The sequence below is a fragment of the Micromys minutus genome, assembly GCF_963924665.1.
Source record: "Micromys minutus genome assembly, chromosome: 3".
Lineage (NCBI taxonomy): Eukaryota > Metazoa > Chordata > Mammalia > Rodentia > Muridae > Micromys > Micromys minutus.
This window is the reverse complement of record NC_137972.1, coordinates 18,301,999-18,319,261: the sequence shown is the minus strand read 5'-3', so window position 1 is coordinate 18,319,261 and position 17,263 is coordinate 18,301,999. Positions and strand designations below refer to the sequence as shown.

At 43.5% G+C, this 17,263-nt stretch overlaps 1 protein-coding gene across 1 annotated transcript; it reads right to left on the bottom strand.

Annotated features, from left to right (window-relative positions):
- Window positions 1-2,405: 2,405 nt before the first annotated feature.
- Window positions 2,406-14,812, bottom strand: LOC308418833 (killer cell lectin-like receptor subfamily B member 1B allele C; the record flags this gene model as incomplete). Its single annotated transcript, XM_080914395.1, has 7 exons — window positions 2,406-2,506; window positions 2,871-2,942; window positions 6,522-6,637; window positions 6,934-7,088; window positions 8,368-8,439; window positions 9,049-9,147; window positions 14,728-14,812. The coding sequence occupies 6 exons, from the start codon at window positions 14,810-14,812 to the stop codon at window positions 2,906-2,908; spliced, it is 564 nt and encodes a 187-aa protein (XP_080770521.1). The 3' UTR covers window positions 2,406-2,506; window positions 2,871-2,905.
- Window positions 14,813-17,263: the final 2,451 nt, after the last annotated feature.

Here is a 17,263-nt window from a genome sequence, read left to right as displayed (position 1 = left end):
ACCCTGGCACTTTTGTAATTATAGTTTTAAAGTGCAGTACTCCTGAGCTCAGGCACTGTGGTGCTTGGAATATACTTGGCTTGGAGACTATGACTATTAGGAGGTAAGTAGGTGTCATGTTTTTTGGAGGAAGTGTGTCACTGTGAGGGTGGACTTTGAGACCCTCCTCCTAGCTGCCTGGAAGACAGTCCTCTCCTGGATGCCTTCAGATGTAGAACTCTCAGCCTCTCTTCAGCACCGTGTTTGTCTGCAGGCTGCCATGCTTCCCACCATGATGATAATGGACTGAACCTCTGAAACTGTAAGCCAGCCTCAATTAAATGTTTGCCTTATAAGAGTTGCTATGGTCATGGTGTCTGTTCACATCAGTAAAACCCTAAGACAGGCACCAAAAGACTACCCGGAAGCGGAAGCCCATTCTTGATCTGGCCATTAATAAAGGATTTAAAACTTTTAACTGGATTAATCAACATGCCTGTCAGTAACTATCTCATGTGGGTCATGTCATTACCATGTATTTTAGTCAGGTTTTTGTTGCTGTGATAAACACCATGACCAAAAGGAACTTGGGAAGAAAAAGATTTGTTTCAGGTTATAGTTTTACTCAGTAAATCTTCTAAGGGAAGTCAGGTGAAGAACTCAGGGCAGGAACCTGGAGGCAGGAATAAAAGAATGCTGCTTGCTGGCTTGCTTTTCATGGCTGTTCAGCTTTGTTTTTTTATGTTATCTAGGATCATCATCTTAGCGGTGACACCACCCACAGTGGAGTTCTTGCCATATCAATTATTAATTGAGAAAATGCTAGATAGGTTAGCTTACATGCCAGTTTTATGGATCTGTTTTCTTAATTCAGGTTTACTCCTCCCAGATGACCCTGCCTCGTGTCAGATTGGCAAAGTCAACGGACACACCAGGTAAAGATTTCCCTTTTTGTCTTTCACATGAAAGAGTTCAGCTAAGACACTGTTAGAGCCCAGGTTTATTTAGCAAAGCAAAGGAACTCAAAGCAATAACAAACTGCAGAAGGATGGCTGGGCTGGAGGTGGGTGGCAGCCCTCTGGGCTCTGCATGGTGGATTTTTGAAAAGTGTCTTTTGGTCTCCTCTCTATGCCTGTGACAAGTTCCTGCCTTGGGGAGCCAGCTCCATTCATCTACTGACATTGACTCAGACCAAGATGTCACCACAGCTTCCCTGGTTCATCAGCATATTAATTGGTAGCATGTGTGGTCACTGGGGAAGTCCCTGATGTCTTACAGTCTTACATGGGCTGCCTCCTATTCACCTGCTTAGCTGCACTCTCTTAACAGTTACAGGCTCGTTCCAGAACATCACTGCTGTGAACGATTGATTTCTAGTTCTGCGTTTCTCCAAAGTTTGTCCTACGTAAATGGTTTCCTAAGAGTTTTTACCAAATGAATTATTCTTTGAGTGTCTGTACGTTGAAAGTCACTATTATCAAATATTAAAACTCTTTGTTCCTGGCAAATAGGCGTTGAGAATTTATTTGAATCATGACAATATGTACCTCAGTTTAAGTAATTAAATTGGAAAGAGTGATCAGAGCATGTAGAAGTCTATTTTTAAAGACATTTTATATCTCCTTATAGAGAGTAAATTCAATATTCTTACTCTTTTTATTTTCATGGACACTTTGGCAATTTTTTAGAAAGGAGGACATTCAAAAGTTGTATCCTTTTAAAGCTTAATTTCCCCCAAGGGTGGAAAGAAGAAATTCAGAGCAGACTAAGATGAAAAAGGACCTTGGAGAGGCAGGAAGAGCTGCTACCTTAATTTGCTTTTCTGTCTTGTAAACCGAAGCCTTTCAAAGAAAAGAAGCCTATCTCTGCTAGTTACGGAGCTGAGAAGCCTAACACCAGGATCTGCTGGTGAGCATCTTGGCGGAAGCATCACGTGACTGGAGTTCAGTTCACCCAGAATTTTGTGGTTGCTGTTTAAACAACTGTCAGTCTCTTAAGCTCTAAGTCTGAACCCTGGGCTTCGGGTGTCAGTAGGGATCAAAGGTTTTAGTCAGCATTCTATAGCCCAACCTGATGGCTTGGAAGGGTTAGGGGGGAGATCAGAACTGCAGATGACCTCAGGCACAGACACCGGGGAAAGCCGCAGACTCCAGGATCAGAGTCCGGTGCCCCTCAGCTGCCTGGGCTTCTCTGCACAGAACTCCTCCCTTAGAATGGCCCATCTGTGTCTGTGTACATTTACACTTACAGGATAAAGAATCTGTAAGACCCACGGTGCTGTCAGAGCCCGTGCTTTGTGTCTCCGCTGCACCGGGAGGCAGGCAGCACAGACAGGTGAGGTGCAGAGCTGGTGTGGATGGAAAGTAATCCAGATGCGATTCGCAGTCAGGAGTCTTTACACGTGGTTTCCCGTTTTAGTTCCTGTTGGCAGATCCAGAGGTTGTCTGAATCACAGCTCTCAGAAACCACTTTGGCCCTTGAGATGGCGGCACAGCTGCTCTTTTTAGAGTCACCAGTGATTTCTAATCTGAGGAGGAAGAGAATAGCCACCCTTAGTGTTTAGGATCTTCGATAATTATCCTGAGTTGGTCATCTTCTCCTCTAGACTTCTAAGGACCATAGAACACACAGTTGTTAAGCACAGAAACTTATTTTTTTAGTGGGAAGTGGTTAATGTGACTCCCAAGTGGTCACAATAAGAATAAGTGATAGTTGAACGCTCAACCCTAGGTGGGACATTATTATTCCATCACCCCTACCACTTGGCTCAGGGAACATCATGCAAGAGGGTGGAAAAATTATAAGAGCCAGAGGACAGGAGGAGTGCCATGGAAATGTCTTCTGGGCTTGATGCAGTTGGTCACTCATGGGCTCATTGCCACTGTGATTACCTGCACAAGATTGGTACTGGACAGCCAACATTACATCACCGGTAGAAAAGAGCTCTCGAGACCCCAGACTCCCTGGAGGATATGGGCAGTGATTAGTTGCTGGGTGAGGAAATGTGATTTTCTTCAATGATATAGCCATTAATTCATTTCCCATGAATAGCCTGATTCATATTTAAGTTAGCAATTAAACTCAAAGGCTCACACACACTGTTGTGTCTCAATTTCTTCTGAACTGAAACTTTCCATCCAGGAGGGAGGCTCATTAAGATTCAGAAAGTTTGCTGGCTGCTGGCAGCTTTTAATTCCAGCACTTGGGAAGCAGAGGCAAGTGGATCTCTATGAGTTCAAGGCCAACCTGATCTACAGGCCGAATTCCAGAACAGCCAGAGCTACACAGAGAAACCCTATTTCGAAAAACAAAACAACAAAATAATTACTACTACTACTACCAATAATGATAAATAATCAGAAAGTTCTAAAGGGAAGCTCCTTAAAACTCAGTAAATAAACAATTCATAAGTCTTAACGAAAAGCTCCTGAAACTGAGCAGGAATAGAAACAGACATGTTGTTGTAATTTCCAAGCCCAGGAATGGAGTGATGTAAGAAGTCTGACTGCTTGTGGGAACACTCCCAAGAACACAGGACAAGAGTCTTGTGATTTGATTTCTTTAAAACATTAAATTTTCTCAGAATGTGTTTTCATTCTCCTCCAAGTGCAGCAGAAAGGACTAGGTTTACTCCAGATTGCTTATTACTACTTCCTATTGATAACTGATATTTAAATTGTCTTTTGTTTGCCTCTCTGGAAAAACATATCTGTCATACACAGCTTCTTTGCTATTGTATACAGCTTGAACTCACGAACTTTCTCAGCTCTCAGTATAAACTGTCTGCTGCTCTGAATAAAGTTGGCTATTGCATGAGACTTTAGTCTGTCTCATTTATCAGCTCCATTCTATCGGGTCCTACTGCCTCTGGAGCCATGATACATTGTTCTTTGTTATACCAATAATTATGAATTCTGCTAAAATATATAACTTAACTATGAAGCATCAGCTCTGCCATTGCATTTGTGGTTGTCACAACAATCTTGCGCAATAAAATGGGACACCAAAGGGCAAATAGTTAATGGCTGCTTTGTGATCCACGTATAGTTGTAGATCACAAAATGCTTATAAGCCAAGTGTGCTCTATCTGGGCACATATTGAAATTCTTGTGTCCATCTCGTGATGCTATTCCTTGGTGACTGGACCATGAGCACACTAGTTCTGCCGTGGATGAGCTCACGGATGTTTGCCTGCTGAATGAAGTGAGCCTCACAGGAAGAGGCCAGGCCTTTGACAGGCCCTGTGTCTCCTCTCTCTGTTCATGTCCACTGTGAAGGGGGCAACTTGGCTTGTCTCTGCCCTTCTACTGTGTTTCTACGTAGCTACAGGAGTCACAGCAGTGGAGCAGCAGACCTCAGACTGAGACCTCTCAAATTAAAAACAAAAACTGATACCCAACATCTTTCCATTCTTGTTCATCTCAGGTATGTTTTATCATGGTGACCAAAAGCTGACTGATAAACAATTTTATTACAGTCTCTACAACAACTGTTAATGTGTGAATAGTTTCAGAGATCCATACTGAAATTATTTACTGTATTTTTTTCTTTCATACTCCATCTATACTAGTTGGGACCTGACAAATTGATCTGAAGACACCCTGAATTATATTTTCTCCAAAATCTGAAATGTGCTGCTTAAGACATTCCAAGTAAAATATAGAAAAGTATAAAAAAGATAAAAGAAAGAAGCAATTATGTGTCTGACCTGGGGTATTTCTGTACCCCAAAATCCTACACAAACACAACTCTATATAACCTGATAGCTTTTCATGCAGGTTTATATGTTCAACTCTCAATCCACAAACCCTCTACACAACAATTTACATCAAATAGAGAAAGATACAAACTGCCCTTCATATAAGATGCTAGACTTATAAAATCCTTAATGTTCATAGCTATTTAACGCCAATTAATGTCACCTGGGTCCAGCTGGTCCTTGGGAACCTCCATGTTGCTACGACCTCTAATCTCTCTCCTCTCACTTCCTCTGCCTCTCCGACCTCTGACCTCTCGTCCTCTGATCTCTTAGACCACTTTTCTCTCCACCACCCTCACCCCGCCCAGTCACTGGCTTTCCTTTATCTTACTAATCAAAATGGAAGGTTCAGTTGGAGTCTTGTAAAGTAGAATTAACATTAAAATACAAACAGCTTCGGGACAATCTACAGATAGGTTCTAAGTAGCCATTTTTCAAAGGAGTTAATCAATTTCAGGCTTTAAAACTCCACTGCATCCCTGCACACATATATACAAACACATACACACATACATACACACATATATACATACATACATACCTGCATGCATACACACGACCTTATAAAAGGCTTGTATTTTTTTATATGTAAATATTTTAAACACCTTTGGAATAATATTTTCAGACAGTTCTGAATGTCTTTAATCTTTGATATCAGTGTTACTCGCTTTGAACCAATGAGCAAGCAGCATGGCTACTCTCATCTATATCTTAGATATAGCCCTAACACCCTGACATGTTTGGGGTAATGTTTCACCACACCTAATGTATCAACTGGCTATGAAAGTGTACACCTGCATTCTTGATAGTTAGTGTGCTGGCAGGGTATATGGTATTGTGATTTCTATAGCCCACAGAACTTTCCCCCTCTATCTCCCTCCCTCCCTCTCTCTCTCTCTCTCTCTCTCTCTCTCTCTCTCTCTCTCTCTCTTTCTCTCTCTCCTTCTTCCTTCCTTCTCTCCCTTCCTCCTTCTGTTCCTTTCTTCCTTCCTTTCTTTTTGTCTTCCCATCCCAAGTGCTGCCCACTCCTGATCTCCCCCTTCCTGAGGCCCTCACCCCATACTTTCTCTCCTTCTATGAGAGGATGCCCCCCCCCAGGTATTTCCCCAACCTGTCAGATTATATGCAACCTCTCCCACTGAGGCCAGAAAAGGCAGCCCTGCTGGGGAATAAATACCACAGTCAGGCTACAGTTGTTGGGGGGGCCCACATGGAGATGGATCTGCATTCTGCTGTGTGAGTGTGGGGGGGGGGTCTCATTTCAGCCCTTGTGTGTTCTTTGGTTGGTGGCTTAATTTCTGAAAGCTCCCACAAGTCCTTTCTATCTGTTAATGTTAGTCACTTCCTCATCTGCACAAAATGATGATTCTCTTGAGATTATCATGTTAGATAGCAAGCTGCCATGGGGAGGTCACATAGCCCTCAATCTGGCCAAAGGGCAACACTAGGATACAGATGGGAGTAGTCCTGCTGCTTGCTGATTGGTTCCTGAGTAAGCTCTGAAGCCCCTCCCACTATACCAATTAACCTCTTTTGTTTAGGAGAAGGCTTTGGATGAAAAAAGAGCTGGAGTGGGAATGGGAGCAAAGTAGGGAGCCAAGGGATGGAGGCACAGGGGCAGGGAGTCAGGTTGGTTAGATGGCTATCTGAGGGGTGCCCCCAGCAAAAGACTAACAGGCCTATACTATACAGATTCTCCATGTCTTTATTACTAACCCCAAGGGGCACCCCCAAAAGCCCAGCAACAGAAATGAATATTCACGTTAGCTCCTCTGGTACTCACACATTGGAATTTAAAGTCGAACCATTTGTCCACTTCCAGTTCTTGTCTGGCCATGTGTAATTTAATCCAATCCAAAATGAATGATCTTTTTCCTTGATTGAGTTCGGAAGGAATCTCTACAACCAAAACAGAGCAGAGGACTTAACCCTGAGTCTGTATTGGTGACTCATATTCTACCAGCCTCCTGAAACCTAGTTCAAGGGTCACATGTACTGTCCTGAGTCCCCAACACAGTTGACTCTTCCTTTGTGAAATCTGTGCCCCATACTTATAATTCAAGGGCATTCACATTAAACAGGCAGCTATTGGCTCACGTGTCCAATCAGTCTCTCAGACTGTGAGCTTCCGTTCTGTAGAGTCTCCACTTCCTTTGAAGAATGTGCTCATGCCTCTATTTCATTGAACAACTTACCAGTTCCTCTTGGTCCTGAATGAGCAGCAAAGTGGCTCCTTTTCCTTCACAGTCAGCTAGACCTTCCTTCCAAGTGTTGAAAGCTTGAGAAACATGAAAGCATTTGTCTCGGTGTAAAAGCCAGTCCTTGGAACATGTCAACTTAGCTGGACTGTCTGGAGAGAGAGGAAGACACGGTGTAGGTCTACGGTGTTCTTGCTGAACCACAGCTGGTTACACACAGCAGTTTTTACTAATGCACACTTTTATTAACACATGCAGGAACAATATTACTGTTATGACATATCAAATAAATATAAATAGCAAAGACTTTATTTTTGTTTCTATTAATTAACTTCAGACAAAGTTAACTATCTGAAAAATTTATTAAAATAGTAGAATATTTCTTGTGGTAGTTTGAATAAGAATGGCCTCCCTAGGCTCATATATTTGAGTGCTCAGTGATCAGAGAGTGGCATTACTTTTGGAGGTACAGCCTCATTGGAGAAAATGTGCCATGGGGGTGGCCCAAACCAGGTTCAGTGTCCTCTCTTCCTGCTTCCTGCAGATCCAGATATAGAACTCTCAGCTACTTCTCTAGGATCATGTCAGCCTGTGCACTGCCATGCTTCCCACCATGATGATGTGGACTAAACCTCAGAAAGTTTAAGTAAAGCCCCGTTAAATGCTTTCTATAAGAGTCACTGTGGCTGTGTTGTCTCTCCACAGTAATAGAACACTGAGTGTAAAGCATTTTTCTAAAGCATATTACTTTTTGGTATGTGTGCATGTGTGTGTGTGTGTGTGTGTGTGTGTGTGTGTGTGTGTGTGTGCATGAGTGTGTGTGTTCATATGTATGTGTGTGTATGAGTGAGTGTGTGTGTGTGTGTGTGTGGTTTATGTGCATTTGTTGTGCAAGTCCACATGCCTGTGTACATGCAGAGGCCAGAGAAGAATGTAAGGTCTCCCCCTCTCTCCCTCTTCACTTATTCTCAGGAAGCAGCTCTTTCCTTCAACATGAAGCTAATGTTTTTTTCTGTACAGCTGAAAGCCAGCAGAACCTCAGTGACCAGCCTGTCCCCACCCCTGCAGTGCTGCAGTGTTTATTAAATGGGGGTTGGGGTTGTAATTACGGTCTTCACACTTGTACAGGAGCACTCCTAACCACTGAGCTGTCTCTTCAGCCCCGTCTTTTACTTTTCAGCTTGGCATTTGTCTATTAGTGACCAACTGTGCTAGCAGCCTGAGGAAGCAAGCCCAGGTAGCTTAGATGCTAGATCTCCAGGTCCCGTAGCTTCAGTGAAGTTTCCAGCAACATCGCCTACCCATCACATGACTTTTGACAAGTTCTTAACCTTTTCATGCTTCAGTTTTCTCAAATGTAAGACCTAGAATGACGTGCTCTTTGACCAAAGGTGTCGTGATAGCGACCAAGTATCAGAATGTCAAAATTACCTGTTGTTTTCGTCCTGTTCTCTTGAACACCCACTCCACTGAGTGATTTTTCATTTTTTAGTAATGAGTGCACTGGTAAGAAGAAAACACAGGAGGAAGATGAAAACCTGTGAAACTAGAATGGTTATTGTACCTATCACTTCAGGAAGTGACACCATCTCAACAGATGAGCGTGGACCGGAGACAATGCATTAGCAACATGTTAACAAAGGGCTGGGCGGAGACAGAAGGAAGAGAGAACAAGAAAAGCACAGATCACTTGGCTTCACCAGGCTATGGGTTATCTAAGGGCATTGCTGAAGCTCTCACCCTACTCATACTCCTAACCTCTCCTCTGGAAGTATACTCACACGCACACTGTCTGTGAGCGTACTCACACACACACCGAGCAGAAGGTTGCTGACTGCCTTCTAATAAACTCATATTTAGGTATTCTGACTTCCGCTGCTACTGTCACTTTGTCCCACCTGTGAGCTTTTGCAGAGTTATAAGTACATGTGTGTCACCCCATAATGATTCTCAGAACAAGTAAGAAAAAAAACGTGAGAGGCCATATTGTCCTGTAACTGCTGGTCATTGACCTTTCCCCAGGCTCAAGGTGTCCAGATCATGTGAAGAAGCCGGAATACTTACAGTGGAAATAGAGAAAGAATTCTAAGGTAAAAGCTTCTGTCTCCTTACCTGAGACACCGAGTCCAATCACACTTAGGACAAGAAGGATGAGGCCAACACAGCCAAGTTTCAGAGCCAACCGATGCCAGCGTGGACACCGACAGGTGTCTGAGAAATTAAAGAAAACACTTTTAATCTAGTTGACTGCATTTGGAATGAAAGTCAGAGGTGATTAACATGGAGAATTAGATTCAAGTTGAGAGTGGTGTCTTAGTCAGGGTTTCTATTCCTGCACAAAACATCATGACCCAGAAGCAAGTTGGGGAGGAAAGGGTTTATCCAGCTTACACTTCCACACTGCTGTTCATCACCAAAGGAAGTCAGGACTGGAACTCAAGCAGGTCAGGAAGCAGGAGCTGATGCAGAGGCCATGGAGAGATGTTACTTACTGGCTTGCTTCCCCTGGCTTGCTCAGCTTGCTTTCTTATAGAACCCAAGACCACCAGCCCAGGGATGGCTCCACCCACAATGGGCTGGGCCAGGGATGGCACCACCCACAATGGGCTGGGCCAGGGATGGCTCCACCCACAATGGGCTGGGCCCTCCCCCTTTGATCACTAGTTGAGAAAATGCCTTACAGCTGGATCTCATGGAGGCATTTCCTCAACTGAGGCTCCTTTCTCTGTGATCACTCCAGCTTGTGTCAAGTTGACACAAAACCAGCCAGCATAGGTGGAGTGTAGTGAAAAACCTTTCTCAGCCAGCTTACTGTAGAGTTTCATAAGGTGAGTTGGGTCAATCAGTGTTTTCTCTGATAACATAGGACTACTTGACTTCCTGTACATGTTTCATGTGAAAGGCAAGTTAGGAGGGACAAACTCGATCGATGAGGAAAATGTTTTGAAAGTTGCTGAGTGAGTACTTTATAAAGATAAAATATATAAGTTCTGTTATATAAATAAGCCAGCATTTCCTCCAAGAAGGAGGATCTTCATTTATAGAAGGCACACACACATGTGCACACACACACACACACACACACACACACAGAGAGAGAGAGAGAGAGAGAGAGAGAGAGAGAGAGAGAGAGAGAGAGAGAGAGACAGGGAGGGGGGGCACACACACAGAGACAGAGAGACAGAGAGCTCAGTTTTGTGCTAAGTACCACCTTTGGTACTGGTGATGAATAGTAATTTTATTATTTAAGTTGGGGCCTCCTTCACTGTTCTCTAGGATGACCTTCTCCGACTTGGAGAGAGCTTAGGCATGCATGTTGCTGTTTGTTTGATCTGCACAGGGTTTCACTGTGCAGCCCTGGCTGGTCTGGAACTCTGAGGAGACCCGGGTGGTCTCAGTCACCACATGGTTTTCACTGCTTTAGTCTCTTCTCACCACACTGGCTGAGTTCTCACACTCTTAATGGAGAGCCGAACCGTGGATAGAAGCAAACTCCACGTACATGAGAGACTAATGTGTGTGGAATTTTCCATCTGGACTAAGCGCATGCGTACTGTGGCTATAACTTACAGCTTGATATATAGTAACGACATCTGTTTTTTTTCCCTCTTCCTTTGCCTTTAAAAAAAGGTTTTTACCTTTTCACGTAAAGCAAGAGTCCTATGGCTTCTCTTTGACACAACAGGGCTGCTAGCATTTACAATGCTCACAGTTTGAGCCCACTATTCAGTAAAATTAGGGTCATTTGAGCCACAAACCTGGGTGACTGGCAGGTGGCGAGGAGGGAGGGACTCTTGTTTTGACCAAGATTTCGTGACATCTCATTCTGCTGTTCAAAATGATGTCCAGGTTAAAACACAGAGTTACTTATTCTGGAAATTTCTATTTAATATTTATCAGCTTGTTGTTGACCACAAGTCACGGGGGTGCAGAAACTGAAATGGCGGGTGAAGGGGTGCTGTGGTTTATACAACACGTGCTCACATCTGCAGCTACGTTGGTAAATGACTGGGTCCTACGTCCTTCCTTCCCTTGGTGACCATGTCAGTCACTGGACAATGAGTCTCTCACACACCAGTTATGAAATATGTTCACGAAGTATCATGATTTGGTCAATTTATTGTGATTTTAGACAACTTTGAGGGCTTGGGTGGCATATGGAAAATAATAGCAATAGCTTAACTTATGAAAATGCCAAGGAGAAATATTAGCCAGCTCCTATACCTGTAACATCATAATTCCCATCGCTGCTTCCATCTCTCAGGGTCTGGTATCATAGGTGTGAACTGTGTACTTGGCTAAAGTCCTTACTTCAGCATAGCACCATTTGATTTATGATACACACACACACACACACACACACACACACACACACACACACATTCTGTTCATTTTTTATTTTTCTTAATATAAAAATATTTCTTAATATAAATGAATATATGTTCTGAGCTACATGCTAAATAAAAGAATCAGATGAGCAATCACATTGTCTTTTATTAGCATTGTATTTTCCAGAATTGCCTGTATACCCACCTCTACTTTCTCTCTCTCTCTCTCTCTCTGTGTATATATATATATATATATATATATATATATATATATATATATATATTATTATCCTTTGAGCTGAATTGCATAACCCAGACTGAAGACAAATACCAGTTGTCTCTACTTTCAGAACTGAGATAAGACATCCACTGAAGCACGTTGGTTCCTTTTGAAATGTTCCTCTGGAGAATGAATAAAAAGAAAGAATGGAAAGGGAGAGAAGAAAAGAAAATGTTCCAGAAGAGACAAAAGACACTCTAACTTATGCTTGTAGCAGTATCTGTAGACCCAACAAACTACAGGCTGAAGGTAGTTACATACGAAAGCTGCATTTGTGTTGAACACACACACCGTTTCCCCATCATTCCTCTCTAAACCAATGCACGACGGCAGCTGTTCCAATGGCTGTGAAATTATCCTAGGTGCTGTAAGCAATCCACAGATTATCCACAGCACACAGCATCATGTAAGCCCGTAGCTTAGAACTACTACATTTGGTGTAAGAGACCAGCACATATGCAGACGGCTGGGAGCAACCTTCCATGGACAGTGAGCACTGGCGTGTGGTGAGAGGTGACACAGGACAGTCATGGATGGAAGCAGTCACGGTGTTAGGTTTGAGGGTGTGAACAGTGGGCCACCAGGGCTGCTGTGTCCTGGACAGGACACCACAGAAGAATCCAAAGCCCCAAGGCCTATAATATTTTTATAATCCATGAGTGTTCTTATTTATAAAATGTGGACAATACTATAGAATGTTCTAGAGAAGACTGTTTGCAATAATCATTCTAAATTTCCAAGCATTGGCCTGTGATAGCTGCTAACAAATAACATTAACATTTTTTTTCTAAAATTGAGGGTATTTTTTTTTTTTTGGTTCTGTTTTGTTTTAATCATAGGTAAACAGTCATTTTGAGTGACTTAATCCTTTTTTTAATCCATTCATGACAAAATTTAAAGAACTCCCGTCCTCAGAGCTGGGCCCCGTACTGTACTCTTTTACTATTGAAGCCGTACCGAAGAAGCTATGTGAGCATTGTTTATGTGGAAATGCCTACATGGAACTGTTCTTTGGTGCTCACATGTTGCTAAGTCATCTCCATTGTTCCAGACATTTCAGTGACTTCCCCCTCAACATCTGTACTCATAGAATGTCCTACAAATCCCTTCCTGCCTGTCACCATTCCTCCTGACTTGATCTCCACAGCACACCGAGCACACATGTTCCCCTACATCATAGGCATGTTCTCCCTTTGCATCTGCGGGTCCAGCTGCCTAGAAGACTCATCTCTCAGACTCTCAGCCTTGGTCCCCAGAACCTTCTAGGGCTAGACCCCAGCATCATGTCTCTGGGAGGCCTGCCTTGGTTACTTGTTTGACATGATGCTTTCTTTCTAGACAAACCTTTTGGGTCTGGTTAAACGCTCTTGTTGTCATTCAACATCCCACAGTTGCTGATGCAAGTATTTCTGGCAATGATTTTAAACGTCACAGTAATATGAAATCTACAGGGAGAAAGATGTTCTCCTGTTTCCTCGTGGCTACTTCCCCCGTGTCTAGGGCAACATTTGTCTAATAGTAATTACTTGTTTCTGAATGAATGAACCAACTCCAGAGGCATCTGGGCATCTTTTACCCATTGTACCATCAAAACAGACCTTTGGCCATTTAACCACAAGCAAACTAGGTCACTGCTCAAGGCCCCCTTTCCGGTTCTTTTTGCTGGCAGATCTAATCATGGTGCTTCGAATTCACCATGGTTTGTGTCCTTTAACTCACAGGTCCTGGTGGTTTCACAGTTACTGTGCTACTGGGTCAGCGTTTTCCCTTCAACATTGTGCTCTATTTTTATTCCATTATTCGTCTCCCCCGCCCCACGTTGGGTTTATTTTCAGATTAGTAACATTTAAAATAATAAATACTTATTTTTAGCCCTTTTCAAAAAAGACTTTCTAGACACCTTTTTCTAGTTTTCTTAGATTTTTAGTCGTGAGCCTAGCCTTTTACGGCTGAGCCTGCTCTTCAGCCTCTAGTTTCCTTGATTCCAGATCATAGATAGTAGGATTTGAGGAGAGCATTATTATCTTTCTCAATATTTGTTTTCTTACACTCTTTTCAACGTGACCTTTTCTCCACTTTTGCTAGGCATGATGGGAAAACAAGACTTGCCTTTTCCCAACCAAAAGATACCCTGTGCCCTGAGCTCCCCATGCAGTTATCAAGCCAGCCGCTCCTTCTGCCCTCTGTGGACCCTATGTAACCATTATAATTAAACCTATTTGGTGAGTCTGAGACTTTCTCCTTGACTCAACCCTCTGACAATTTAATAGTTTCTAACAAGAGCCACCAAAGTTGGAAGTCCACACGCCACGGCACACAGAGGACACCACACTGGAAAACAACTGCTTGAAGATCCGTGTTCTGCTAGACAGCAGACTGGAATTCTGTTCTCATGGTTATTTTCTACATGTTCTGCCTGAGCTTCCAGTCTCTTCCATCTCAGCCACCCTTAGATCACATACTTCACCTCTTACTAGACTCCCACTTTTTTCTTTTTCTTTTTGCTGTGGTGGATGACTAAATCCTCTGGTGGACAGGAGCGCTGCTACTTTTGTCCAGCACTGAGATTCCCGACTGACTCTGGCATGGGGTGGTTCATCCATTTAAACTGCTATACTTCACAGAGAGAAAGACCCGGCTTTTTAAAAACTTGAGTACACTTTTTATTTAATATATATGTGAAAATCACCAGCTTTTCATTGAACTCAAACCTTTGATTTTGACTGTGACTTTCCCCCCAAAGATTGTCCTCCTTCTGGGGAGACAAAGACATTAACCATGAAATCTACACGCTGCACTGAGAAGGGACAGCTGGGGTTGCCACCAAGGTAAAATTGGTTCATAGTGTCCAAGTTCTGTAGGTGAATTTGCCACTAGCAATTGAGTGCAGTGAATGCCCCTTAAAACGCCCCTTTGCTCGTGTGAGTAAAATATTCTTCCTTAGGTTTATTTAGCAAAGGCTGAATATAGGAAATGGTGTTCAGATTTCCTTCTGACTACATACATAAAAATGGAAGGTATGGCCTTTCTAGAACTGTGGTTTTTCTGCAGGATACCTACACCATTTAACACTAACACACACCTGCATGTCAGCTTTAAAACAATGACTTACACCCAGAAGTTCTGGAGGAAAATCTTAACTCTGGAAGAAAACTCAAAGGACAGAAGAAAGCGGCTGCTTACCTTGGGAAAAAGATGCAGGTGACTGATGCTTAGGCTCTTGGGTCCTGGCTAAGGTTAAATCTGCGTAGACCACTGACACGTCCATTGCAGATGGCGGGACTTGGCACCGGACTTGTGAACAGGACCAAACTCCAAGTCTGGTGAAGTGAAATGAGCAAAAAAAGGAAGTCCGCTGCGAATGCTCTGTTCTGTGTGTCCACACCCACTCACACTTGTAGCTGGGGGTTTCTCCATAGTTATTGACCTTGAGGTGTCCTGCTCACACAAGCTTACTTTTTTTTTTTTAAAGATGAGAATGTGCAACATCCAGAACATAGGGTTTGGTTTCTGGACAAATTTCTGGACAGGTCTTTCTTGGTTTTCTTCCTCTAACCATCCTTTCTGAGTTATCCTCTCAGACCTCCAATGAAATATTCATCCTGAGTCCAGATTTAACTTGCCCCTCAGCCCCTAGAGATTAAGATGTGTGACATTTTATGCTCTGTTGTGAAAATGAGGATTAGGACATAAAGGTCCACGGTCCTATTTGACGTGAGTTGAAGCTCTACCATCCTCCTGAAATATGTATCCTGTGAATGGAGCTGTGGAGTGTGGGAACCAGGACTGTGGAGCCGGGACTGTGCTAACAACCCACCATGACACAACAGGAGAAGCAGCAGGGACCACTGGGCGTTGTTCTGAGCTAAGGACTCGTCTGTCAGAGCTCAGGGAGGGGAGGACCTGGCTCTATGGGACGCACTCACTCCTCCAGGGACCACAAATGCCCATCCAAGTCAGACGTTCTCAAATCACAAGTGAAAAAGAAGAACAGCAAGGATTTCCTTAAAGCCGCTTTCTGTGGTTAGAGTGGAATTGTACCAGGCTCTCACACGTGACTGGTTTAATGGCAGCCGTCTGCTGGCCCTGAGTTCTAGGAGACAGGGGCTGTGTACAGACAACATGGGGGCTCACACTTGTGTTTCATGACCATGATGATTATGAGGTGAGGAGAAGGCTGCGTGAGGGTCTCAGAGCTCACTTAAGATTCAGTAAAATGTCCTCAGCTGTCACCTCATTCAACACCATGTCAGGGGCTCTGCCTCGTACTGTTGAAACCCACGATTTCAACAAGTGTACAAGAATCTCCAGAGTTGTCCATCTTGAGAGTGTCTGGGTATTCCTTTTACTCAGATTATTAAACCTGGCATACAAGAATGCTGATGTCAACCAGCGCTGAACCTTTAGTGTATCTATAAATTTCATATACATCAGGACCTCAGTATACATAAGAATCACCTGGAAGTTGGTTAATAATTCACTTCCTATCACTTAACCCCCTCCCTTCCCCAGATAGTACTGGTATCTTCAGCGGGAAACGTGTGAAGAACATTCCAAACCCTTGAGGTGGTTCATGGATCACGCTTAAGCAAACAGCCCTGTGGTCAGTGACGACGGAGATGGGTTAGGAAGATCAACAGAGTAAAGAGAAGTCTGAAGCTGTGATTAGGTAAGAAAACAAAGCTTTGAGGACATTCGAGTTCTGGGGTTTGTTGTTTTAGGTTTACTTTATTATTTTATGTGTATGGGCGCTCTATGGGCGAGAGCTGCCTTGTAAGATGGGAACTGTCCCTCTGGAGAACAGCCGGGGCTTTTGACTACTGAGCCATCTCTGCAGGCCCAACACTGAAGTGTTGAACGCTCCGAAGCCTGACTGTGTCGGATCTACAAGGGCCTCGATAAAAGCAAGAGGTTTGAGGGGAGGTAAGTGCTTCCAAAATCCTCTAAGCCACAAAGCATCGAGAAACTAAAAATAGCAACCAGTGACCTTTGTCGTCTCCGTGAAGCTGACAGGCCACTTTCTCTGTGACAGAGTGGCAGGGGCAGCTCTAACTACTGCAGGGGCATTTTTACAACAAAAGTGTTATGTGGCCATCACTGTACAGGTAAAAATAAAAGTCTCCTGAGAACTCACTCCGGGAGAATTGTCTGGCTGACCAAAGTCATCTGAGTCATCCGGTCACCTAATCACCCAAACAATAGTTCCACTGCAAAATACGTCAGACTTCAGGACTAGATTGATCTGGTTGCTATAAAATATAAGGAGAGTGGGCAGGTGTGTGTATTTGTGTGAGAGAGAGGACCGGTGTGATATTAAGCACACACAATGTGTTGTGAAATCTAAAGAGCTCAAGTGGTGAGTGACGGCGTGACTCTGGGTTTTGTTTATTGTCATTTCTCCACATAGGTGTGAATACAGTGTATGTTTGTGTGGTGTATGTGTGTGTGTTTCGGGTTGTACATACCCGTGTGCATGCCCAGAGGCCAGAGGACGGTTTTAGATACTCTTTCTTCCTTGTTCCTTTGAGGCATGGTTTCATTTGGACCTTGCAATGTCTTTGTGTTTTCAGCTAGTCTGAAAACCCACACCCTCCAGCGGTCCTCCTTTCTCCTCCCCCCTGGATGCTAGGGTTATTGGGGTTCCGAGGACCACACCTGGCTTGCTACACCATTCTTATTCTGCTGAGCTATCTTCCCAAACCCCAATACCAAGTTTTAA